At 32.7% G+C, this 27614-nt stretch overlaps 1 protein-coding gene across 3 annotated transcripts; it reads right to left on the reverse strand.

The window, feature by feature from the left end:
* Positions 1-6398: 6398 nt before the first annotated feature.
* On the reverse strand, positions 6399-20404 carry LOC112024295 (TMV resistance protein N). 3 transcript variants are annotated; one of them, XR_010631778.1, is made up of 8 exons: positions 19765-20404; positions 16683-17784; positions 16287-16562; positions 15111-16202; positions 14174-15014; positions 13966-14031; positions 10198-10297; positions 6399-7252 (listed from the first exon to the last, which is right to left on the reverse strand). XR_010631778.1 is itself a non-coding variant. In XM_024056933.2 (5 exons), exons 1-5 carry the CDS (start codon positions 20262-20264, stop codon positions 14238-14240), a joined length of 3747 nt encoding a protein of 1248 aa, XP_023912701.1. In that variant the 5' UTR covers positions 20265-20404; the 3' UTR covers positions 10567-14237. The 3 variants fall into 3 exon arrangements, 1 of the variants encoding a protein (XP_023912701.1); XR_010631777.1 differs by lacking the exon at positions 6399-7252 and having other exon boundaries at positions 10068-10297; XM_024056933.2 differs by lacking the exons at positions 6399-7252; positions 10198-10297 and having other exon boundaries at positions 10567-15014.
* Between the last annotated feature and the right edge of the window lie 7210 nt (positions 20405-27614).

A 27614-nucleotide genomic window follows, 5' to 3' on the forward strand; every position in this document is an offset into this window, starting at 1 on the left:
TTTTTTTTTTTTTTTTTTATTTAGGATGTGAATGCTTTTTTTTTTTTTTTTTTTTATCACTTTTATTTTGTGCTTCACTCTGTTTTTTCTTTTTTTGTCACTTTCTTCTTCTTCTTCCATTTTCTTTGACTTTCAAATCCAACTTTACGCCACGTAGGTTCCATCTATGCAGACCTCTATATGCATAGTAAAATACTTGGAATCCAAAAAAAAAAAAAAAAAGAAAGTTTTTTTTTGGTAAACCAACGCTGAAATAGATTAAGTACTAATAAGTTTGTTACAAAAAAGCTCGGCTTTGTCAAAAGCCAGCAAATCCTCCACCACAAGCGGTGGATTAGCAAAATTAACAAAATTTGATGAAAGGGTAGCTCCAAACTTAGCCAATGCATCAGCACATTGGTTTGCCTTCTTGAAAATGTGTTGGACAGTTGTATTATGGAATTTCTTTAATAAGGTCCTGCAATCACCAAGCAAAGGCTTTAGCATGAGATTATTAATCGAGTAATTATTGAGAAGTAAAACAATAAGCTCAGCATCAAGCTCTACACAAAAGTCAGCAATTTTAAGTTGAGAAGCTAGCATGAGTCCATCCTTTAAAGCCCATAACTCTGCCATGACTCCAGAAGTTATTCCCAGGGATCTAGCAAATCCCATAATCCAATCACCATTTTCATTACGAATCAACCCTCCACCACCTGCTATGCCAGGATTACCAAGAGCAGATCCATCCGTATTTAGTTTTAGCCACCCCACAAGAGGTTTGGTCCACTTCACCTGAATATTAGTTCTCGGATTCTTGTTGGGTTTGTCACCGACAATTGCAAAGAATTCATCACTCTTTTTAATACAAAGGTCCTGGATGTTTCTAGTCACCATAACAGAAGAGAATAGAAAAGAATTCCTTTGATTCCATAACTGCCAAATACCAAACGGAAAAACAATCTTCCAAGGCAGCTGATGGTGCCTCGATGTAATCTTGGAGGAGCAATTCACTTTCATCAATTCCTCAAGATCGAGTAGGAAGAAATCATTGTGCTTACTCAGGATGCCAAGCAACTTCCAAAAATTTTGTGTGACAATACAATCCCTTAGGATAGAGATTCCATGGCCTGGCCACACAGTTCACATGCCGTGTCAATATTTACGCCCCTTGAACCTAAAACTTCACGAGTTGGAATACTTTTATGGTAACACAGCCAAAGAAAGAATATAATTCTGGGTGTGGTAGTTGCTTTCCAAACCCATTTTCCATTGGAAGTATTAAGGTTCAAAAGATTTAAATCTTTTGCCAAAAGGTATGCCGATTTGAGATCAAATGAGCCATCTTCAGAGAAAGCCCAAACTAGGGTGTCTTGCATACTAGGATCACTAGCCATAAGTGTGGCTTTTATTTGGAGCAGAATATTCTCAGGAATAGTAAAGGAAATATAACTTTCAAGGTCTCCCCTAAAGTTGAGAACATCTCTCACTGTGAGCTTCTCATCATTAGCTGTGAGGGGACCTACCATTTGATGTCTCAAAGCCCCGGATGGCAGCCAAAAATCCCTCCAAAACTAGACTGATCTCCCATTCTTCACATTCCATTAACCCTCAATTGAAGATTTTTCCCCCCTCTTTACAAGCTGTCCAAACTCGAGAACAAGGTCTATAGACTTCCGGGCTATTAATCCTAGTTGGAGTGAGGTATTTCTTTGCTAACATCAAAGCCCAAGGTGCTTCTGGATTTAAGGCTAATCTCCAGCAAAGTTTAGCTAGCAAGGCCAAGTTTCTAGCTTTCATTTGTACAATCCCCAACCCACCAAGCTCCTTAGGTAGAGTAACTTTGTTCCAATTCACAAGATGCATTTTCCTATGTTCTAGCGAAAAGCCCCATAAAAAGTCCCTGATGATCTTGTCAATTGAGTTGCAAACATTGGAAGGGAAAGATATACACTACATAAAGTACTCTGGGATCAGAATAGCAACAAATTTAATAAGTACCAATCTGCAAGTGATAGAAGCTTAGATTTCCAACCCTCAAGCTTACTTTGAACTCTCTCAATCACAAAATGGAAGGCACGATTATTTCTACCTTTGTGAAGTATAGGGAATCCCAAGTATCTTCCAAGATCACAAGTAGCCTTAATTTGGAGTTGGTTGCATATTGCCTCTCTGGTATCTTCAGGAACATTAGGGGAGAAGAAAATTTTTTATTTTTTTTTACTAACCTTCTGACCTGACAGTTCGCAAAATTCTTCAAGTACCTTCTCAATTGCATTGCAGTTTTGAGTATTTGCTTTGGCAAAAAGAATCAGATCATCCGCAAAGAACATGTGGGAGAATCCAGGACCATTCTTCGAAGCTTTAACTTTGTCCCACTCTCTGTCTGCACACTTCTTATTAATAAAAGCCCCAAGGAATTCCATGCAAAGAATGAATATATAGGGAGAGATGGGGTCACCTTGCCGAATGCCTCTCGAAGGTTTAAACTCTTCCATCTTACTACCATTAAACAAAATAGATGTGGAAGTAGATGATATACAGCTCATAATTAGCTTGATGGTCTCTTGACAAAACCTGATATTATTTAGCAAAGTTCTCACGAAGCTCCATTCCAAGTGGTCATAGGCTTTTTCTAAATCAATCTTAATAATCATGTATCCCTCCTTCCCTTTCTTCTGATTTAGAGAGTAAACAAGTTCTTGAGCAATGATGACGTTGTCTGTGCCTCTTCTACCCCCAATAAAGGCTGTTTGAACAGGAGAAACAAGTGAAGCTATGACTATTTTAAGCCGAAGAACCAGAATCTAACTAACAATTTTGTAAACCGTATTGCATAGGCTGATAGGTCTGTAATATTGGCCAATGGATTAAGGTCCATTTCTTTTAGGGATAAGCACCACTAAGGTTTGGTTTAGGCATGGGGGCATACAGCAGCTAGAAAAAATACCCTTCACCTCCTCCTTAACGGATTCCCCCACACTCATCCAGAAGTATTGAAAAAAAACCCGCATGCAGCCCATCTACTCTAGGAGCTTTAAATGGCTTCATAGTGTTCAGTGCCTTCAAAATTTCCATATCTGATAGAGGAGGTGCAATTCTCACAGCATCCTCCTCTGACAATCTACTACCAGAACATCAAGGGTGGGGCATTCCCATTAAGCGATATGTACGAGAGAGTGTTGCAGACTAAGAGAATGGGAGCAACAATAAGAGACTTTAGTTTCTGTAGCAAGGCTATGGTTGGTGATATATGCAATCGTTTCCCTGCTTTCCATGTCCCGAAAAATTAGTAAAAACGAGTGAACTTCCAGTTGACCTGCTATGAACTTTTTTTTTTTTTTGGTTGAAGACCAGCAATGAAGTTTCCCACTTGCTTTTGTTTTGTCTATCAAGTTGGCCATTTTCACACCATAAAGTCTGGCTTTTTCGTTCTTGTTCTGACCGTGCCGGACAAATTAAGTTAGTGACATTTCACATTTGTCATTGTTTTTTGGACTTCCAAACCCAACTAAATTTGCTGTTTTTTCACTTGTAGCTATTTTCACGTGGGCTCCATTTGTGCAGACTTCCATGTGCTTGCACAGGAAAATACCCGGAAACTATCCAAAATAAAAGAAAAAGAAAACACTCACACATATGGAAGAGGAAGACAAGGGCCACTTTCACAATTGCACTCACTCAAAATATCACAATTTATAAAAATGGTCTACCGTGGGTCGTGAAAAAAAGGGTGATAAGTTGAGGTAAAAAATGGTGAACAAGTTTCTACCCTATCAACCACTAAAATATATTGCAAAATTGAGTATAAAATTGAATTTATACTTATATTTATTTGAATGGATTACCTGTGAATGCTAGTCCCTCTCTAGGTTGTTTTTGTTAAATAATACTCTTTAAAAAAATAATAAAGGACAAAGTTTGTTTGCAGCTAATGGCTACAACTCTTACGGAAAAAAACAACATGTTTATATATTTTGGAAATCTATTAGCTGAAGTGCCCGTTCTTTATGTTCATAACATGCATATTAAATTACATGTCAATTAGATAGATGTTATTTACCATTCGATTTATAAATTTATTTTTAACGCATAATTTTTTATTACAAAAATTTGAAATTTAAAAATTTAATTGATGATATAGCTATTGATCTTTATTCCTCTAAAAATTTTCCAAACATGAAGCATATAAGAAGAAAATGTAATCCAACCGCGCATTATTAAAAATTCACATCTAATAAAAGAATAATTAGTGGAGTTAGAGACTTTGGCAAACTTTGTCCTAAAATAAAAAGGAAATAGTTAGCAAGATAAAATTGTAAAGATGAAATGATATATGTACATTTCTATTAATCAAGTAGCCATCCACTCTGTAACTATAATTTCTTCAATACAATAATGCAGTTATGCTATTATGCCAATAAGTGAGGTGATCTTAATAAGATAATACCCCGTAGAAAAGAAAACAAATTGGATTATAGTAAATAGAATTTTACCTATTCATTGACATAGTATTTTTATATATCTTCTTATGCTTTACTGTTTTTTTTTTTTTCCTTTTTCTCTCTTTCTTCGTCTTCTTCTTCTTTTGTTTTCTTTGACTATCAAATCTGACTTTAGCTGCTTTTTCCCCACGTGGGCTCCATCGATGCAGACCTCCTTATGCATATGGAATCTAATTTTTATTTTCTTAAAAAAAAAAATGGCATGAGGAACCTCAATTTCACGTGGTAGATGGGTCAAAAGTTGATTTTATATGACCCATCAATTAATTTTTTATTACAGTAGGCGGGCAAGTGGGCATAAAGTCTATAAATTGTCGCACAAAGTCTTTCTTCTTTATTTTATTATCAAACCAACTTTTGATTTTTTAAAATTTTACCTCCGTCTGCGCAAGAGTCTTTTGGCTGAATATTGCAAAAAATTAAGTTTATTTGTGATATGGGAACTGCCTAAAATTATTTGGGAAATTGAGGAGAGAAGTAAATTTCGGCAACCCCATTGCCGTAATTTTAACAAAAAAAGGATGAGAGGGAAGAGAGAAATGATGTGATAGTGGAGTGAGAAAAGAATTAAATTTCGGTAATGAGGTTACCAAAATTCGTTTTTGTCCGAATTCGCTTGCCCAAATTGATGAAGTGCCCGAAGGAAAAGTGCTCAAAAGGAAAAAACCAATTGTGGCAACCAAGTTGCCAAAATTCAAGCGGAGTGAGCAGAGAGAAAAAAGGATTGTGGCAACCAAGTTGCCAAAATTGCAAGAGAGAAAAATAGAAATTGTGGCAACCAAGTTGCCAAAATGAGAGAGGAAAAAAAAAAAAAGTGTGGTACTTTACTCTTCAACACTCACTTTGGTGGACACCTGCACCGCATTTCTAAAAAAGCTGGCAAGGTCAACAAAATTCAATGTAATAAATTTTTTTTTTTGAGAATCATAATAATATATATATGTAAATTCCAATATTGTTGCTCTTGTACAGTACTACTCAAGTAAAGGAAAATTGAATGCTAACAACTTTTTTTTTAAGCAACTTCTTGTTATTTTGTATTTATTATTATTTGATTGTGTTGCCACAACTTTTTTTTCCTCTCATTTTTGGCAACTTGGTTGCCACAATTCCTATTTTTCTCCCCTACAATTTCGGCAACTTGGTTGCCACAATCCTTTTTTCTCTCTCCTCACTCCCCTTGAATTTCAGCAACTTAGTTACCACAATTGGTTCTTTCCTTTCGAGCACTTCTCCTTCAGGCACTTCATTGATTTGGGCTGTCAAATTCGGGCAGAAGGAATTTCGGTAACCTCATTACCGAAATTCAATTCTTTTCTCATCCACTATCACATCATTTCTCTCTCCTCTCTCATCCTTTTTTTGTTAGAATTTCGGCAACCTCCTTAATTTCTCAAATAACTTTGAATAATACCCATATCACAAATAAACTCGATTTTTTGCAAAATTCAGCCAAAAGACTCGTCTGCGCAAACCTCCGTATGCACAGGAAAATACCTGGAACCTATCCAAAATAAAATAAACAAAAGGAAAACGGAAAATGCTAGGAAAACATGAAGGTAAGGGCCACTCGCACACGGAATCTAATACAAAATGCACTCACTTAATATCATAATTTATTAAAATTGAAAAAAAAAAATTACTTTGTAATACGGGATACTTAATTGAACAATAATATCTTTACTTTTTTATAAAATGTATTAAAAGTAACACAAATTTCATTAAAAGAAATTTATTAGTAGATGTGATAATAATGAATGTGATTGTTACTAATTCATCAAGATAATAAATGAGTATTTGAAAAAAATTTTGTTATTGATAATTTGTAAGATTATGCTTCACTCTTTTTTCCTTTTTTTGTCACTTTCTTCTTCTTGTGTTTTCTTTTACTATCAAAACCAACTTTAGCTGCTTTTTCCCCACCAAATGAACTATCAAATTTGCCCTTACCATATTAACAAATTTACAAATAAAAATACTAATTATTCCCTTTCCTCCTTATGTAATTTTAAAAACATCCAACAAGATGGAGGATAACCAATTCCCTTTACTCTCTTCTCCGCTACTCTCCTTCCCTCTACTTTCCTCTACTCCCCTCTCTCAAAACTTCCTAACATAGCATAAGTTTTTCATCATATCTCAACATCTTGATTTCGGCTATTACTAGTGTTTCACAATATTGAATTATATGCTGGTTTAAAACCTTGGACAAACCCATTTAAAATCTTGAACAAACCCAAGCTGGTTTAACCACACGTCTAATTACATGTTGCATGGCCATGGTTTAAGCATTCAGAATGAAGTTGTCAAGAAAAAAAGATGTGGTAATATTTTCATTGGCTAACTATTCTGACCATTCTCAATTGAACTAGATACAAATCAGCTACTTATACCTTAGAAAGACAAAACATGGCCAAACTGACTGAAATGCGACCACACATTATCAACTCTAGCTTCAATTGCAAAGCCATTCCGCCGTAGATCGTCGTATATCGTCGACCAACGAAGCCATTTCGCCCTTGCCAAAGTTCTGCCGGTAAGCTTTAAAATTTGAATCGATTTTGGAGTTTGAGTTGTGATAGATAGAGAAAGTGAGACAGAGAAGATCAATCAAGAGAGAGAGAGCGAGATTGAGAGAGGGAAAGCAAGCGGGAGAGAGAGAGAGAGAGAATAGAGAGAATGTTCTAGATCAAAAAAGATTGGTCCAGCTCCATTTACCTTAAAATCCAAACAACCAAGCCCGAATAGACATGAGCCAGCAACCCAACCTATCACAACAAAGCCCAGATTGAAATTTAACCCAACTCAGACCTAGGGCACAACAAAAATTTACCAACAGCCTAACCCAAAAATTATTCTACTATATAAAATTCCCAAACCCAAAATCAGAATTTCCTAACTAATAATAATAAGGGTAAAATATCACTTTCGTCCCTAAACTATCAAAAAAGTTCGTTTTTCGTCACTAAACTTTCAAAAGTTCATTTTTCGCCCCTAAACTTTCAAAAGTTCTATTTTCGTCCCTAAACTTTTCCAAACGTATTGATTTTCGTCCCTCCCACATCCACACTCCGTCAAGGCCACGTCAACACTTCGTCAAACAGAGGGACGAAAATCAATACGTTTGGAAAAGTTTAGGGACGAAAATAGAACTTTTGAAAGTTTAGGGACGAAAAACGAACTTTTGTGATAGTTTAGGGATGAAAATGATATTTTACCCTAATAATAATAATACCTAGCTATTTGTGAGGTAGACTAAAATAATTTTATAAAATCCTAAATTGATTAAAAAACTATACCATTACACGATTTGCTCTTGTATGATTTTAATTTATGTTACAATTTGATGAAAAAGCATTGTTTGAACGTGCAATGACTTACAAAAAATTTGAAAAGTAACATAGAGATTTTAATATATTGCACGGATTTACATTAATTACTCAGGAATACTATATAAAAATGCACATTTGAACATTAAGAAAAAAAATCCTATATTTTATTCACATAAAGTAAATCTGGATTCAAGAATACTATTCTAATTTATAAATTTTTAATATTTATATAACATTAACTTTTATTTTAATGTTTGCATGGATTTTGTTATTTTCAATGATGAAATTTCAGTTATTAAAAATTCTGAAAGACCAAAAAATACTAAAAAATCAGATGATTCGTGGCTTAGAAATTGTTGAAACAAAACAAAATATATATGACTAAACAATAGAGAAATATAAAAGAAAAATGGGTTACATTCAAAAAAATAATCCATAACTATAACTATAGAAAGGAATCAAAAGATTTAGAGCCTACAAATTAGATAATATGTGTGTGTGTAACTACACAACTGAGAAATATAAGAGAAAGATGTGTTACCATTAAAAGAATAATTCCGATGTTAAAATTTTTGAAAGGCCAAAAAATATTAAAGAATTATAAGATTTACTTCCTATAAATTTTTGAAACAAAACAAAATGTATATGATTACACAATAGAGAAATATAAAAGAAAAATTGATTACCTTCAAAAGAATAATACATGGTATAGTCATTGAAATCTGCTAAATATGTTCAAATATTGCAAAAATTAACACAAATTCAGATATTAAAACTTCTAAAATGCCAAAAATGATATATAAGTAAAGAATAAGTTAATAAAACAATTCAAAAAATATATGACAATTCAAAAGAGAAATATAAGAAAAAGAAAAAAGTACATGAACCCATAAAGTAATAAGTTATAAATTTTAATGGGTTTAAAATACATAAAATATTTTTTTTATCAAAATAAGGGAGAAAAAAATATAAGATTGACAAAGAAAGGGATAACAAATTATTTATTCATAAAAAAATAATAGTAAATTAAAGATTTGCTAGAAAGTAGACAAATCTTAATATATGAAAAATCTAATCAAATAATCAATTACTAAAAAAAAAAAAATGATCAATTGTTTTGCTTAGCCCAAAAAATCATGTTATATATATATATATATTATATGATGTATAATAGTTTAATAATAGTTTTATTTATATAATAATAATAATAATTATGTTATGTAGTATAATATATATTATTTTAATAAGAATTAAAGAAGAACACCTGGCCACCACTTCAATTGATGAACACATCAAATTTTAACCACATACGTGGTGCACGTTCTCTTGGAAATTGGAGCTATGCAGACCAGTTGTCTGCTTCATAAACGGCTAATGAGTAAAGAAAAGGGAAAAAAGAATAGTAAATCAAACTTAACTTTAACATAGTGATTAGTGAGTTTGAAGTTGGAACGTAGAGAGAGGAAGAAACTGAGAATAGAGTCACAGATGGGCAGAACTGATTGCAGATGCGTGATATTATAATTTTTTGAGGATAAAAAGAAAAGTTACGTTACTTTGAAGATTGCTGCACATAGTCCCCTTCTTCAGTTCGGTCCAAAGTAAGTCATAGAAATTTTGTAAGGATGGAGGAAAAATTAGAGAAGAGCGAGGACGGGGAGAAATATATATATATATATATATATATATATATTTTCTGTGATTTTGCGTTGATTATAGAGTTGGGTTAAAAAAAAAAATTAGGGTTTTCCGTGGGTCTAAGAAAGGAGATCTTTGTTGGCTTGTGGGTATGGTGGGTTTTGATTGACAAATCTGTGGGTATGGTGTCTTTAGATGCTTTGCCGTGGGTCTGAGGAAGAAGATCTCTGTTGGTTTGCCGTGGGTCTGAGTGTTGGGGGAGCTAGTAGAGGAGGAGTGTAGAGGAGGAGCATTGGGTTGGGGCATGCATTTTATAGAAAAAGAATGCAGAGCGTTAGCGTTTATCGGGATCGGGACCTTCGGTTTTAAGAAAAGTTTTATTTATTATTATTTTTTTTTTAATATTGTGCTGATGTGGAAAATTGTGGAAGCTTCAAAAGTTTCGGTTTTATATGCATATATAGATAATAATAATAATAACAACAATAATAAACCCCATGAGCACATAAATAATTTGAAAATTACTCTAGAACTCCTTGACATCACATAAATATTTAATTTTAGAAATGTTTTCAAGCAATTTTTTAGTTGTTACATAATTTTTAAACCTAGAATAAACATAAATTATGTCTAAAAATATTTAAATTATACATAAAATATATATTAAATAATTAATTAATGGTCGTGACCCGAATGTGTCGTGCCCTAATTTTTCAAGAATTGATGTACCCCCATACTCGTACCTGAGCCTGTGCAACTTAGCAGTCCTCCTCGTCCTCCTTCTCCACTGCTTTTGCTGAGCATTGACAACTTGGTTGTGTTGACCATAAAACTAGTTGGGTCCTGCATAAAGTAAACCTACGGCCTTCAATTCCAATGACACCAGGGAAGATCAAAAGGTATAGGGAAGCTAAGTATCAGTAAATGTATGGGATAGTTAAGGTTTAGACATGGGTTTAGGAAAGTGGGTTTAGATTGGTTAACTATCCATATATTGGTTGTCATTATTGTAACAACAAAGGACATTTTATTGTTAGAGGTTTATATGATGAGAGTGTAAAGAAAATAACACAATATATACATGTAAAACCCTTTTGCATAAGCAAGAAGAGTGAAAAATCACAGGTGAGGCAGGGAATCCTCTACCTCTAGCCACTAGTATTACAGATATTGGAAAATGGTGAACAATGAACAGTATCTTACAGTGGTGAATTGTGCTCTTTATGGAAGTCAATCCCCCTCCACTTTACAAGCCAAGGGAGGAGGTGGACCTCTTACAAATGCTGAATCCTTATTGGCTATAAATACAGTACACAAACATTTTCTAAAGTAGAGGAAATGTGAAAATAACCCTTAACATCCCCAAAATGACAAAAGGTATGCACAATCAGCCATCAAGCAATAGTTCCACATGAACTTCTTTATGTTGCCGAGCATTTCAATGAGCACGTCTAGAAGCCATTTGAGCATATGTCATTCCCCACTTATCCATTAGTCCATGACTAAAATAAGAAAAGGGAATTGTACCTTTTGCATAAACTCAGAACTCTGGCATTTTTCCCCAAAACAGGGAAGAAACTACACTGAATCGATGTAAAGAGCTCACAACCTCTATTAGCCACTACAATCAATTATATTATACATATATGTGTTTGTAATGTATGTAGCCACAAGTGATGTACGAAAACGAATTACAATTGGAAAAGGGTTGCTCTTCAGACCATTTCTATAATGGTCTATATTATCAACTAAATACTAGAACATGTGAATTGTATCTAGAAATAAAAAACAAATGAAATTCCCTAAGCTGTGCCTATTCTCCCAATTTTGGTTTTGTTAGAGAATCCATGTTCTAAATGTCAAACCAAATAATATCATCAAAATTTTGGAATTTTCATGCGGCAGAATTAGAAGCCACCGTATTATGAGTTGAAAAAATGTATCACCTTTGACAATAAAAAGCAAGAGAAAAAAAAATTATTAGGAGTTCAGAAGCCACCGAATTATGAGATGAAAAATTTTATTTCCTTTGACAATAGAAAGCAAGAGAAAAAAAAAATTATTAAGAGTTCAGAAGCCACCGAATTATGAGATGAAAAAATTTATTTCCTTTGACACTAGAAAGCAAGAGCAAATAAAATAATTAAGAGTTCGAAAGGATTAATAACTGGAGCTGTTTTGAGGCAAATCATTCTTGTAGATACTAAGCACGCAGGAAGACATTTGGATTAAAAAAAAATCCCGCAAGTCCGTTTCTTTGGAATTCCAATCAGAGATAAAACCTTTCAACAATCTGCATCTACCTTGAGCAATAAAGTGTATCATTTTCAACAAAACCTCTTTGACCTTGGCTGAAGTAGTATAAAGGCGAAATAGATAAAGTGGTGGATGTATATCAACAACCAAATTTTGCTAGCAACCCAGCTGGGTATGGATATGTTGGATGAGACCATCTCAAAGGACTGTACTAGTTACAAAGCTTCATCTATACACTCCTTAGAGGTTGTTGTATATGCAATTGAGATGTTAGCTTGCTTTTCTCTTCCATACCCCATTATAATATTAGCAACTTGCATTCCAACAGAGATGTCAGATCCTACCCTGATATTTCAACACCTCAGCTGTGACATTCTTGTAAGGCATCTTCTTGAAGACAAGACAAGCAGGCTTCAAATGTCCATTCTTGGCATACATATCCACAAGCTAGTTTGAACTACAAAATCCATAGGAAGATCTTTCGGAATCAAATACCCATGAACAGAAAGGCCCAGTTTTAAGTCCCCAAGATTTGCACAAACCTGTGTGAACCCCACCATCACAACCCCATCTTCCATTCCCTCCTTTTCCATTCACCTATACATATCAAACGCTTCTATTGGAAGCCCACTCTTTGCAAACCCACTTATCATAGTTGTCCAACAAACAAGATCCCTTCTCAGCATACTATCAAATACCACAATTGGTTCATCCATCTTCTGACACTTTGCATACAAATTCAAAACTGAAGACCCAACAAACACATCAAACTCAAACCCACAATTCATTGCTTTACACCAAAGTTCCTCCCCTGTTTTCAGATCCGACAACCTCGTACATGCCTTGAGGGTCACTGTGAAAGTCAAGTTACCGTTACGGGTCTAACACCTTCCAAGATCATTTGATGATATAGATTTAGAACTTCATCTGGGTACTCATTGCGTGAATAGGCTATTATCATGGTATTCCATGCATCTATGTCTCTTTGAGGCAATACATCAAACACTCTTCGGGAAACTTCATTGTCGCCGATATTTACACATGAAATATACTTTGGAGCACACTGCTCTTATTTACCAAAATACGGTGAGTGTATAATATCAGATAATTTAATTAGAAAGAATGTCTCCTTGCTCAAACTACCTTGATTAAATTTAATTGTCTAGCAGCTCAAATTCAAAAGCTAGGAATTTCCTGAAGAGCTAATGTGACAAAGCCTAATCCATGAGAACAAATACATGGGCTATTTACATAAATCTTTGGCAGGAGACTAGGGGTGGATGACATACCAGTAAGGCTGGCAGTAACTTAGAAATGAAGGCAGCAATAAAAGCATAGGAGATGTTATTCTACCACTCATTTTTCCTTGGGATCAATGGGTATTCACTTCTAGGTTGAAATTCCACGTCACAAATTCCAGTTCTTGTGAGTCTTGCTTCACCAGTCCATCACAATTTTGCTTTATTATCAAATAAAGAAGCCGTTTAGTGACAAAGCCCACACTGTCAAGCTTGGGCAACAGCTAGCATTTGATATTCACTTGATACCAGACTATCCCTCTACTGCAAATATTCTAAAGAAATAAATCAATTTTATAGTTTTTCTCTTTTAACTCAATAGAGCTAACTTGTCATTTAAACACAAACATCAAGAATTCTAGACAAAATTTCATCCTTACATCAATTTGTTTAACTGAAAACAGAAAAATAATGATATTTTGTAAGTTCCTTATATTGGGACCCAAACAAACGAGTCAGAACTCATAAGGAGCCTAAATTCTTCTACTGTTTCAGGCCTCATTCTTAGGCAATCCATCACAAAATCCAAATACCAAAAAGGGAAATTTCTACCGCTTTTAATCAACCAAACAATGAATGGGTGGTGTGGTGTGGGGTCAAAATAAAAAAAGAAAAAAAAAGTGGGGTCCTTTAAACTTTAAAATAGTTGTAATAATTTCAAATGATAAAAAAAGTTCTCTCTCTAAGCATAAGAGACACAGTTGCACTTAAAGAAGCAATTTTATCACCTTTGCTGCAATTTCAACTCACACGTAAACCCCCCAAAGCCCCCACCAAATGCAATACAATTAATTAAAAGAAGCAAAAGAAATACTCTCTTGAATCTAATTTCAAAACAGGGTCCAAAATTTCTTCTTTGCATTTGATTTTACCACGCTGGAATGGCACGCATCTATTACATGGAAAGTCGTAGTAAATTCTATAAAAAGAGAGCAAAAACTAGAGTGACAAATTTACCCTTCATACAATCGGTTGCGACACTTTGTCCTCGCCAACTAGAGTCCAATAACTTCTTGGTATCCACTATTAGAAATTGGAATCACAAACTAGTTAACCCATATATATGGCCCTTGTCACGGATTAAAATGAAAATTAAAGAAAATGCAAGCATATGCCAAATGAATATTTAAGAAATAAAAAACTAAATAATAAAGAGGGGACTTACAAAAAAATCAGAAAAAAAGTTTATCACCCATGCATATTCATGAAAGCTGGCAAATCCAAATTCACTAGGATTCCTCTTCCTCTTCCTTGCAATCATAGTTGCCTTGTTCTTGTTTGCTTGAATTCCCAATCCAATTTCCCAAACGTGGAATGAATCTCTCGATTATATTAGGGAGTACTCGTATCCTCTTTGGGTGTGGTACATCTACTTCATTAGAGGTACCTTCTCCACTGGGTCCAGCCATATCTCCATTGAAGTCATCACGATGACTTTTTCGCTTAGTTTTTGTATCTTTTGCTGAATCTTCAAAACCATCCTCATATGGAGTGATGACGCAGTTGCTACTCCTAATCTTAGTTTGCTTGAGATCTTCAATGTCTTGCTCATGATATACCAAACGAGCCCCACATTTAGTAACCTCCCAGCCTGGATCATTGGTTTCAAATGTAACCTCAATTTGGCTGAATCCATTTGCATCACTTTGACACAATGTTTCTTTCCATTCCTTATCGAAGAAATTATAGGAATAATATATCAACGAAAGGTGATATGTTTCAAACAAACCAAATTCTTTAGATATATCTAGGCCCAATTGATAAGCTTCAAATCCGTTGGCTTTAACGGAACACCAAAGTGAAGGTGGAGAATCATCAAGTCCAAAAGCCTGGTCAAGTGGGTGGCGGAAAACAAAGCACGTGGTGATTCCCAAAAATTTGTTACATAAATATGAAGGCACTTGCAATTTCACCGAATCCCCCACATTTTGGTTGCTAAACCATTTCGGAATTTCACTTCCAGGAATCTGGACACTATAGAATGAACGACTTTGATTATAGTTTCTCTGAAACCAGAAAATAAATAAATAAATAAATAAAAATCACGATGCTTAATTAGAACTTCACATCCAAAACAAACACACATAGAGAAAGAGAGAGACCTGGTAATTCATGAAATAACGTCTTAGCATTGTTGACAACACGTCTCCATAACCTTGATTCTCAATTAATTTGACGCAATTCAGAAGATCCAATGTTGGACAAAAATCATCATCTGGTCTTATTGATAATGTTTCCAGTGAAGTACAATCTCTTGCATGAATATTCTTAATACTTAATGGAAGCTTTGGCAATGATTGAAGGCTCGTGCAATAATTCAAATCAAGAACTCCCAGATTAGATAGTTGAATCATACTTTTAGGAAGGCAAACAAAATTATTTCCTTTTAGATCCAACTTTGATAAAGATGACAAACAACCAATAGCATCAGGAATTGTTTGGAGATTGCAATAACTTATATCAAGTTCAGTCAACGAACATAAGCCTGATAAAGCATGCACTAAAATGCCCATTGGATTCTGATCTAGACTTCTTCTTAGCATTAAAGGAAAATTTAGGAGTTTAGTGGAAGATTTAGGTGATAGCCCTTCACATCGACGAAGAGACACTACTCTAAGATTTTTTAAGAGATTGATGGATACAGGTAGCCCTTTTACAGCAGTTCCACTCACATTTATCTCCTTCAAGCCTTTGAGATTCCCCAATGTCTCTGGCAATTCATCAAGTTTTGGGCAGCCAGATAATGTAAGAATTTTTAGAGACATCCAACTACAACAAGAATTTGGAAGACTCGAAAGATTTTTGCAATCTCTTAGATCCAATTTAATAAGACCAGTGAAATGCTTCACTGATAATGGTAGATCTTTTATAGCAGTCTCATTCAAATAAAGTTCTGACAAACGGGACATATTCCCCACAACGTCTGGAAAATTTTTTAATCTTGAACAACCTGAAAGAATTAAAACTTCCAGAGATTCCAAGTTGATCTTTTGTGGAAGGCTCTTAAGACACTTGCAACCATTCAGATCTAGTCGAATAAGCTGTTTGAGATTTCCAATAGATGCATGAATCTTAGACAATTTTGTACAACCTTGAAGAATCAATTTCTTAAGATTTGGGACTCTACTGAGGTTTGGGGTCTCGATCAAGTTTTGAGAGTCACTCAAGTCAATAAGTTTTAACTCATCTAAAATCTGTTATAAACCAATAAATAATAATAAAAACTCAAGCCTAAATGAAAAGGAAGAAATACACAATTGAATTATTGAAAATCTTACCATAATTCCTTTCCATAGTTGTTTGATGCTGCTGCAATGCATTTTCAATTCAACAAGTTTGTTTGGTTGGAAACTAGTTGGCATAGATTTTAAAGGATATCCATGCCATTCTATAATGTGCAACTCATTGGAAAGATAGCAAAGGCCTTGTGGAAGTTGCAGATTACTGATTTTAAGCATTCTCATTTTTTTCATCTTTGAGAAGACTTCAGCATTTAAATGTTCCTCTCTTTGATCAGATGCTTTTAGCATTATGGCTTCAACTATCTCTGTTCCCTAATAATCAAGAATAAATGAAATTAGAATAGTTTATGATTATTTGAAGAATTTGTGTGTGTGTGCGCGCGCGCACATGTGTGTGATTCTCCAAGTTTAAGTTTAGATTTGTTAGCTTACAGTATTTTTCTTCAATACATGAAGCGCATCCTCATACATCCATAGCCTACTACGTCCACCAGGCTCTTTAGGGGATTCACGACGAACTATTTCATGGCCCATTTCCTGTAGCAAATCATGCATCCACAATTTCCCCGATATGCTAATTGTTATGAGAGATTTTTCCATGAGGATATCAATATTGTAGTCTGGGTAGTAACCAAAACTTTCTAGTACATCTCTTATGCCACCTTTGTTCTCTCCTTTGAAGAAACATGCAATATCTAAAAATAGTTCTTTCTGCATATTCGTTAACCCATCAAAACTAATTTGAAGTATATCCAAAATTTTATTATTAAGTTTTGATTTTAGTTTATCTCGAGCAATTCTCCATGCATCGATTCTTCTACCAAATAGTGAAGAACCTAAAACTTTAAGAGCTAAAGGAAGGCCTTTTGCATAATTCACAAAATCCATAGACAAATCCATATAACTTTCTTCAGGATGGGTTTTCTTAAAAGCACCCCAACTAAAAAGCTCCAAAGCTTCATCATCATTCAACCCCTTAATTGTATATATATCATCCACTCCATTTCTTTTCAAGAAATGACTATCTCTACTTGTTAGAATAATTCTACTCCCTGGACCAAACCAATCATGTCTCCCTACTAATGCTTTTAGTTGTTCATCTCTATCCACATCATCAAGAACAATAAGAACCTTTTTATTATGTAGTGTATTTCCTATAACATTGATTCCCTCATGAAAATTCCATATATCTATTTCACTTTCTATAAGGATCTTAGATAGAAGTTGCTTTTGTAAAAAAAGTAGACCTTGATTTTTAGTTTCTTCTTTAACATTAGCAATAAAGCTGCTAGCTTCAAAATTGCCAAAAATTCTTTCATAAATTTCTTGTGCAAGAGTTGTTTTGCCTATTCCACCCATCCCACAAATCCCAACAAAGCGAACATCGCCCAACCCTTCACCAAAATATAAATCCAACACTTCCTCCACACGAGATTCTATTCCAACAAGGTCCTTGGAAATGGTACTTTGGAATACTAGATTCAATTTGCTAAATATCCTTTTAAGGATTTCTTGGATAGCAATTGATTCATGCCTACAAGGAAGATAGTAGAACAATAATTTTGTTAACTGTACAATCATATCATATATAATATATTAAAGCGGAAGTACAATCAAGAATCTAAATTAGATTCTAATTACACTATAACTTTGTGTCCTATTATTTGATGCCAAGTGTCTTTAGAATGCAATCCAATTTTATGTCATGTGTCCTTCCAATTATACTCTAACTGTGTGTCAATTATATTTACATGCAAATTCCAATATCTAAATTTAGAAAATATAAAAATATTTAATTCAAATTTATTATACTCCTATGTAATGCCATGAATGTGTACAATGACACAATCTATTATATCTATATATATATATATATATATATAAACACATTCACACAAGCATTCACAATGATTTATGTACGTATTGCATCCCTAGATTTGCATGGGTTATAAACTTGTGTAATATATTACACTGAAAGCTCGACCAAGAATCCATAGTAGATTTCAATTGCACTTGAATATTGTGCCAAACGGAAATGTCTTATAATTTGATGTCAAGTGTCTTTAGATTTTTTTGCACTCTAATTCTATGTCAAGTGTTCTTTTAACTATACCCTTTTTGTGTTAAAAATTCTATTTCCAAATTAATACATATAAACTTTAAAAAAATATATGAAAATTCTCCATTTGAATTTATTATGCTTTTACTTAACCTATGAATGGTATAGTATATTACTTCTTAGAGAGGAATATATATATATATATATATATAAATTTGTGATTGTTCTTGATTGCACCTGTGCAGATACATGGATCATAAGCCAATATATAATAAATACAAGAGAGTGAGAGACAAAACTTCATTCAATAGCAAGCTTATGATATAGCAATGTAACTTAGGTTTCATTTGTCTCTATCTTTGTACTCTTTTTTTTTTTTTTCTTTTTTTTTTCTTTTTTTTTGCTTTTATTCTTTACAATAAGAAAACTAAAAATAGATATACTAAATAGACCAATTGAAGTGTTATTGCATTTAAGCATTAAAATCAAATGAAACTTTTTTTTTTTTGTTTTGTTTTGTTAATACAAGATATAAATTCTATTGTAGTCTAATCTAAGTGTATATGTGTGTGAAGTTCCATTCTGAAGACCTGAACTCTCGGTTCTTGCCCCCTACACTTCATATGCACTTATATCTGTGGAATGACCATCGTGCCAAGGGTGCGCGGTAATAATAAACTTAATTTTTAATCAAGTAGAAATTATAAAAAGGAAAGAGTCATTGAAGTGAAGTTATCTAAAGGAATAAATTTTATGTGGGTTTGGAGATATGCTTGAAGGCTATATAAAGTGATGCATTCGTCATTTACATGCCAAGATTGAGGGAAAAAGATAAAAGTGGCTCTTTTTCTTCTTTCTTTTCCATTTGAGAGTAGTAGGTGGGGTTTAAATTCCAAATTTCTTATTCAACGACAAAAATTTTTACCCTTTAATCTATTTTGAATCCATGCTACCTCTGAGCAAAACTATTAATTAATGTCAATTATGTAGATGTCTAAACTTCCTTCTCAAAAAAAAGTAGATGTCTAAACACAGTTGTCCTGATCATGGACTGGATCTGAGTCTTGTTACACTTACAAGATACATAAGGAAGTATTAGACATTTAGAACTGAATGGAGGCAAGCATTTGGAATGAGATATTAGGGGTCAACTACAGCTAGGAAAGCCTCTTTGACTAGACAAATCACTTATAGAATGCGGATTAACTACCAAGTGTGTGTCTTTATTTGTCCACATTGAGTAATCCAGTAATAGACTACCATGCCTTAAACTATGTACAAGGTTCTTCGAGGAAAAACTGATATTTTCTTTGATTCGATTGGACAAGAAAAAGAAAATAAAATTTTTCATATTAAATGTTAATCTAGGGGGAAGTGAATAGTATTAGAGAGTACAAAATCACAAAATTTATACTTATAATTTGAACAAAAATACTCAGCAAAAACAAATGATACCTATCATTTATGTGCCATCCAGAAATATTGCCAACTTCTTTCAAAGCAGTTTTCCATGCTTGCACATCCTCTATGTTAATCTTGGGATCTTTTTCGTGTTTAGCAAAGGCTTCAGCAAGAATCTCCATCTGGTTCTGTACATCAGAGGGATCCACATGATAAAAGACAGGCAAAATTGTCAACCCGGTCTTTGTCATGCATTCAACAATCTTTGCTAGTTCAATCAAGCACCACCCTGAAGAAGCATAATTTTTTGAGAGAACAACTATTGCATATTTGGACTCTTCTATTGCTTTCAAGAGCTCTTGAGAAATATACTTTCCTCGCTCAAGTTTCTCATCATCCATGAAGGTAATAATGCCTTTTTGTTTCAAAGCAGTATAGAGATGGTCTCTAAAATTCTTGCGGGTGTCATCACCACAAAAACTAAGGAACACATCATATTTCCAAGAAGAATAAGAGGGGGAGGAGGGGGTGGTGGAGGCTATTTGAGTGGCCATGGAAGCAACTGGAAATTTACTAGCTTGTAAAACGATGTAGCAGAAAGTGTTTCAGAATTGGAGGAATATAGGAATAACAAAGAGAGAATTTAGATTCAGGAAATTGCAGGTGTGAATGAAAAAGCTCAAAAAGCCGGCATGCACAGGTCAACAATTCATCAATTAGAAAACAAATCCTCTTCTATCGCACGACTTTGCTGCCAGCTGTCAGATTATATTCCTTTTTTTATTTTATTTATTCTTAGTTGAATAATTTTGGTGGTTGTTTTGCCACTTGCACGAGCACCTACTTTGTTTCAACAATCAGTAGTTGAGCATAATTATCTTCCTCGATTGATTCCAATGCTCATTATTCTCCTTTGGCCTTAATTATCTTCCTCTTTATTTTATGCTATGTAATTTGATAAGGGTAATTGCTAGTTTACACACGCTTTGTTGCACACACCATTTTAAACTAAAATCGTTACTTCAAGTCACAATTTTAATTCAAAAACTGAAATGTGTGTAATAAACACTACCCAATTGATAATTTCAAGTTTTTGTTTTACCCTGAAGATTCCAGGAAGAAGGAGAGGACAAGGTGCCTACCTTCACTGTTCAAATATTGAACTGTTGACTTTACTCAAAACATATGGAAGTCTATGTTTGGAGCAGTTGATTGGGAACAAAAGATCTCCGTTTGAAAATCAACAATAAACAAGCATATGGAACCACGAATGTGCTTAGTCTTAACAATTATAAGCACTAGTTGTAGAGCCACGCGATACGTCGGAATAGTTAATTATTTTATAATTTTGGTATAAAATATAATTTTTTTTCTAAATTTTGTTGAAAATAATTTCGTTCTCCCTAAAAATTAAACAATTTATAAAATTATTACGTCTCTCTAACTCTACCAATATATCATTCTATTATTTTGGGTTGCATTTGATTGATATTATTCCTTTATGAGCTGGTCCACATTATTCGAAATTATGTTATAGTGCACTATGTTTTTCTACTTTTTTTTTTTTTTTGTGCAATTAAGCTTTTTAAGTTTTGAATAAATCATTCAAATTCCTTATTCTCTTAAAGAAGATTATTATGATAATAAAAAAATCATAACAAAATCGCACTTAATGTTACTCAAATAATTGATAGACACATTCAAATGCATAGCCAAGACTTTCTATTATTATTTTTATATAAATTCAAATTCTCAATTACAAAATAACTAAGTAACTCAAACAAAAATTAAACCAAAACTATAAGAGGGAGAGAGATTACTTATAATATAGAAAACTCGAAAATGTAACACTAAAACTTATTAACCCAAAATAAAGTTTTAAAAAATACAATGATTCGTCAACCTAAAGTAGAGTTGCAAGAAAGAATAAAAAATTGAGAGAGAGAGAGAGAGAGAGAGAGAGAGAGAGAGAGAGAGAGAGAGAGAGAGAGAGAGAGAGAGAGAGAGAAACAAATTTATAAAAATTAGATAGGAAATAAAAAGAGTAAAAATATAAGATATAGAAATAAACATCAAATTATTCAAATCCTGATATATAATATAATAATGATATATTCTTATACACTATCTTTGTAATGTAATAAGATGACATCTATTAAATCAAAGAAAAAAAAATACCATCATAAAAACATAAAACTAAATCACATCAATCTAAAGTGAAGTTCTAAAAAACATAAAAATTCATCAACTTAAAGTAAGCTTTAAAAATAGCTTACGTTGATAATATGAGACTAATTAATTCAATAACCTACAATAGAATGTTAATTATTCAATAACTAAAAATATACTTGCATTTCTTTATAGTGTAATATGAGGCTAGATATACCACATCAACCACATTATAGGATGTAAAAATTTATATGTATATATATATATATATATATAAAAGAAGGAACATAATTATGAAACTTTTCAATTCACAATTATCAATAATACTTGGGAAAGGAACTCATAATCTCAACCAAAGATATAAAAAAAAAAAAAAAATTAAAAAAATGAAAACTTAGAAACTCATATTGTCTAGGCATATTTGATATATAACTGCATCTCAAAATTTGGCATGGTCATGTTCAATTTAGGCCAAGTATATAGGTTCATTACTTTAGTTCAACACAAAACAATGATAACATAAACAACAATTGTAATTGACAATTAACAGTGGTATACTTAGGCTTCCCAATCATTAGTGGTATATTTATTCCTTACTCCCATATCTACAATCAGATTGGCTGAAATCACAAACATGAATTCTATGATGTGGCTTGATGCAAATAAGTTGCAAACAAAAATTAATGATAAATACGAAGAAAAAAAAAAAACACTTTTGATACCCTGAACCATTATCAAAAAGGATTGGGAATGGACCATGATTTCTCTAGCATAACAAATCCATAGGAGTCACATAATAGGAAATCTAGACCACCAAAAAATAATAAATAAATAAATAATTAGAGAAAGAGAGAGAAATAACATTTTGTGTGTGAGAAAACTATGCACAAAAGGTGAGAGAGAATTGGAAATTTATAATAAGAAGAGCAAAAAATAAAGGAAGATAAAGGGACAAAGGAAGAGAGATATTATGATAGTTAATAGTGGGAAGATGAAAGGGTAAAATGGAGAGAGAGAGAGAGAGAGAGAGAAATAAGTGGATGATGTAGTTGCTGATGTGTCTCAACAGAAGCATAATAACAATAAATGCTACACTTCAGCTTTTAGATATATATAGATATAGATTTGGAACAGGAGGGCTACAAGTCAACTAGCCTTCCTTCTCTTCCAATTGTGAATGTCCAAGAGAATATAGATTCCCTATAGGTTTAGGGTGTTAGAAATTATCTCAAATTCCTATTTGGATTTTGGTTCGCTATTAGGTTTCTTTGGTAAGAGAGGAAAAAATTTTCCTTATTGTAGGAGAAAAAAAAATTCTCCTTAGTATAGAACGAAAAAGTATTCCCTATTAAAAAAGTAATTATATATTCCTTGTGCATCAATGAATAGAATTTGCGCCTTATATATAGGTATTGTTGGAAAGGATTGGGTGACTTTTAGCTAAGGGTCCTTCCACATTGAGGGAAGAAAAGACTCTTTTAGAAGAACATAGAGTAGGTTTCTTCAAAAAGTAATTTGAGTTCTTATCTCTGTGTGTGTTTGTGTGTGTGTGTGTGTGTGTGTGTGTGTGTGTGAGAGAGAGAGAGAGAGAGAGAGAGTAAGGTTTATGACATAGTTTTTTTTTTTTTTTTGTGAGAGATTTTGTTTATGTTTGTTTTTGTAAGGTATGTAAGTGTTGTTTATGAGAGTATGTGAGTTTGGTTTGAGGTTAGATTGAGTGTAGTTGTAATCCATATTGTTGATAGTGAATTTTGTTAAGCATTGCTTGTGGACATAGGCTTGGAATTGGCCAAATCTATATATTACTAAAAGCTGAAGTGTAACGTTTAATGCTGCTACTTTCACGTTGCGCCAAATCAGCTGCCACGTCATTTTTTTTTTAAAATATAATTTGTCCCAAATTTTAAAATGGTTTTTACAATTTTCAGCCCTATAAATACAGTCCACTACTTATTTATTTACTTCTACTATCACCCTATAATAAATCCAGCCCACTACTTATTTATTTGCTTCCACTATCATCCTATAATAAATCTGTATAATTAATCCAGCTCACCTCTTATTTATTTAGTTCCACTATCAAGCCCAACCCAAAACCTTTTCAGTTCAGTTTTAGGGTTTTGCGTGAGCCTTTTCAGCTTTTTTATTTTATTTTTTAAGTTGAATATTTTCACTAACTTACCTTTTGAATTCCTGGGAAAAATTGTTTTGTTTTCATTTTGATATGATAAAAATTATATATATATATATATATATATATTACATTTGTGATTTTTCCTATAATAAACGAAAATATGTTTATAAAATACATTATTCTTTACCATTTCATCTCTCCACTACTTATTCAATCTTTCTCCCTCCCTTACATTTTCATCTCCCCTCTAGCCTTTACATTAATATCATTCTTCATCTTTCCCTTCATCTTCCTTTATTTTTGTCGATCACTTCTTATTCACACACTCTTACTATAAATTTGTCACTATCTCTTCTATTTTATGCATAGTTTTCTCTCACAAAAAAAAAAAAAAATGGTTCTCTCTCTCTCTCTCTAAATTTTTTGGTGGATTTTTTTTTTTATTTTCTTGCATCTCTATTTTAGGTTGATAATTTTTATATTTTTTAAAACTCTATTTTGGGTTAATGCGATTTAATTTTATTTTTTAAATTGTGTGTGTGTGTGTGTGTGTGTGTGTGTGTGTTTTTTTTTTTTTTTTTTTTTAATTCTCTTTGATTGTTAAATGCTATTCTATTGCATTCTAAAGAATTAAATATAGCATATAAAAATATAATATTATTCTATTACATAGCATGATTTGAATAATTTGGTATTTATTCTGTTACATAACATGATTTTTTATAGTGCTCAATTTAGATGTTAAATTATAAGACTTTACTAATTTTTGTTTATTTTCTAATCTTTTGCGGTGGACAAAGTACTCTTAATAGTTGTATTAGAAGTACTCTATAATGCCATTCATTTAAAAAAAAGCAAAAGTTAGCCAAACAAAAATAATCGGATAGGTGACAAATTTTAACTTTTGCAATTTTATTTTAATTATTATTATTTTATAACAATGCCTATATAGAAATTTAATTCTTAGATTTTGCTAATAATTGTTTATTTGATAATATATTTTGAGTGGCTGAAATTATAATTTCTACAAAGAAAATAACCTTAATAGATTATCAAAAACAAAATTTTATCCTAATATTGGTTCAATTAATCATTGTTAAGTTTTATTAATTTTATTTAGTTTACATTTTTTTGGTATTTTGGATTGTTCCTATATTACATTTATGATTGTTCCTATAATAAATAAAAATATAATTACGAAATACATTACTTATTATTAGATTAGTTTAAATTGTAAATTTTTTTTAATAAAACTACCATAAAAATGATTATCACGCGCAACGTACTGGTTTGCAGCTAGTTACATTAAATATTGTTGTTTTGTGTGGTTTTTTTATATTATTTTTCGTGCAAATGTGCTTTTGCTAGCCCCAAATAACAACTATTGATAATTAATTAATTATTGTTGTGATCACAATCAAGGACGGCAAAGAGTTTTTGCATAGGAAGAATACCAAATAATGAAATACTATGCTTTAGAACTTACTATGTAGAGAAGATAATATAATAAATTATGATATGTTACATATATTATACATGAGACCAAAAGTTAACTGTCGCAAATTCTAAATAATTTCTTCTATAATAAAAATACAAAAAGAGAAATCCTATGAATGATAGACAATTTCTAAAACCCTATGATTACCACCATAATGCAATTGAAACAAGGTTGAATATGTTTAAGTCCTGAGGCCACTCAATATTGTCTCGACGAACAATATCTCCATTGACGCGAGGCCAAGTTATTGCGCGTGTTGGGTCACCACCAGCCACTACTAGCACCACATTGATTTGCCCTCAATGGCATTTGCAAGCACTAAATGTCATTTTTTTTTTTGCTGATCTCAAATTGTTTGCAAAAACAAATTAAACCATAAAAATATAAGCATGTTAAAAGAAATCTGCTAACCACATGCACTAACCACAGTTGTTACATCACATTATTTAACATACCATTCTTCTCAACCTTTTATTCTTGAATAAGGATTTTCGGTTTCAGTCTCTGCCTAACTTAAAAACCTTTTTTTTTTGGGTTAAGTAAAGAAAAATTTTATAGAAAAACAAAAACCTAATATAACAGGCAGTGTCCTAAGAGAGAAGTATAATCAATTCAAAATACAATAATCAAACAAGTGTAAGAGAAAAAAAACTGTGCACTCAATGATTCTTCTGTTTTAGTCATTATCATCTTAGAGCGTTAAATTACCATTTTAGAGTGTTAAATTGCCAATTCTCCAAAAAGCTTAAGCAATTAAAAATGATATATTTAATCACTTAACTATAATTCTAACATAATGGCTAACTTTCATTTAGGTAAATACGAAATTCTCTCTCTATTTGTGTGTGTGAAGGTTAGAGAACAGAGAAAACTTTTTCACTGAAACAAAAATCAGAGATAATAGAGAAAATATGGTAAGAAATCTTTCTAACATAAAAGTAGATCATTTTAATGTTAGAATTTTCCTCCCACTAGTTGTTATTTTCAACTAATTATGTAGCATGTAACTGACATTACTCTTCCATTACAGGGTCCCTCATCCCCATGCTAACTCCTTTCAATTAAGATTTTTTTTTTTTTACTTCAATTTTATTCCTGCATGTTCTGACTTCAATTTACTAACTCTAATTAATCCAAAATAAATGGTCCATTATTCAGATTGATCTTTGCAGACACAGGCAATGTTTGATTCATCTAGCAAATATTCTTTATTGACTTTAAATTCTATGTGCTTTTTAATGTACAATGTGTACATTGTAGTCAATAAACCTTAACACAAGTTCTTCCCCAAAAAAAAAAAAAAAAATCTTAATACAAGCAAAACTTTCAAGGTTTATTCAAATAACTCTGTAAGCTTGATAGGTGCCCATTCATAACCAAAATGAGAATGAATGAAAGAAAGGAGGGAGGAAAAAAAAACAATATCATCTCATCAAAATGAGTAGTAGCTTTCAATATACATTTAGTTACACTCACAAGCTTGTCTAAATGCTAACGTGAGAAAGTGAAAGAGAGAGAAAGAATACCATAGGTAGTGCCATTCAAGTCGAGGTTAAAGATGTGCATGGGGGTGCCTAATTCGAGGCTGAGGAGTGTGTCCATGTCCAATAAGTTTGGTTTCTTTAGGACATCAGTGAGAATAGAATTTTCAAGTAGAGCAGTGAGCTTTGAATTTAGCCATGCCTTCTTCACACTACTGCTTTTTTTTTTTTTTTTCCTTTTTTTGATAGGTTCACGCTATTTCTTTTGTATTCGTAATCTAATACTAATAGAAGAATGATGAGAATAGGAGTTAGGCAGTGCAACAATCACGTGTGAGGGTGAGGACACAAAACCTACATGTAGTACTAGTACCAACAAGCTAAATGAAAAGCATTCTGATTCCTTTTTAAATAAGCGGGACACATGGCAGAAATTCAACCTTTTCAGGGGGGAAAAAAGAAGAAGAAGAGGACGCGTGTTACCATATAAAACATAGCTGATTTGGAATGTGAAATGAAGAGAATTTTGTTTGCTTCTCAAAGAATGCACCACAGTGGAGGGATCTGCAGCCACCATATCATTCGTGATAGGAGCAGCATTCTCTAATACAATCTGCAAGAA

This window comes from Quercus suber, unplaced genomic scaffold (assembly GCF_002906115.3).
Source record: "Quercus suber isolate HL8 unplaced genomic scaffold, Cork oak 2.0 scaffold_242, whole genome shotgun sequence".
Taxonomy (NCBI): Eukaryota; Viridiplantae; Streptophyta; class Magnoliopsida; order Fagales; family Fagaceae; genus Quercus; species Quercus suber.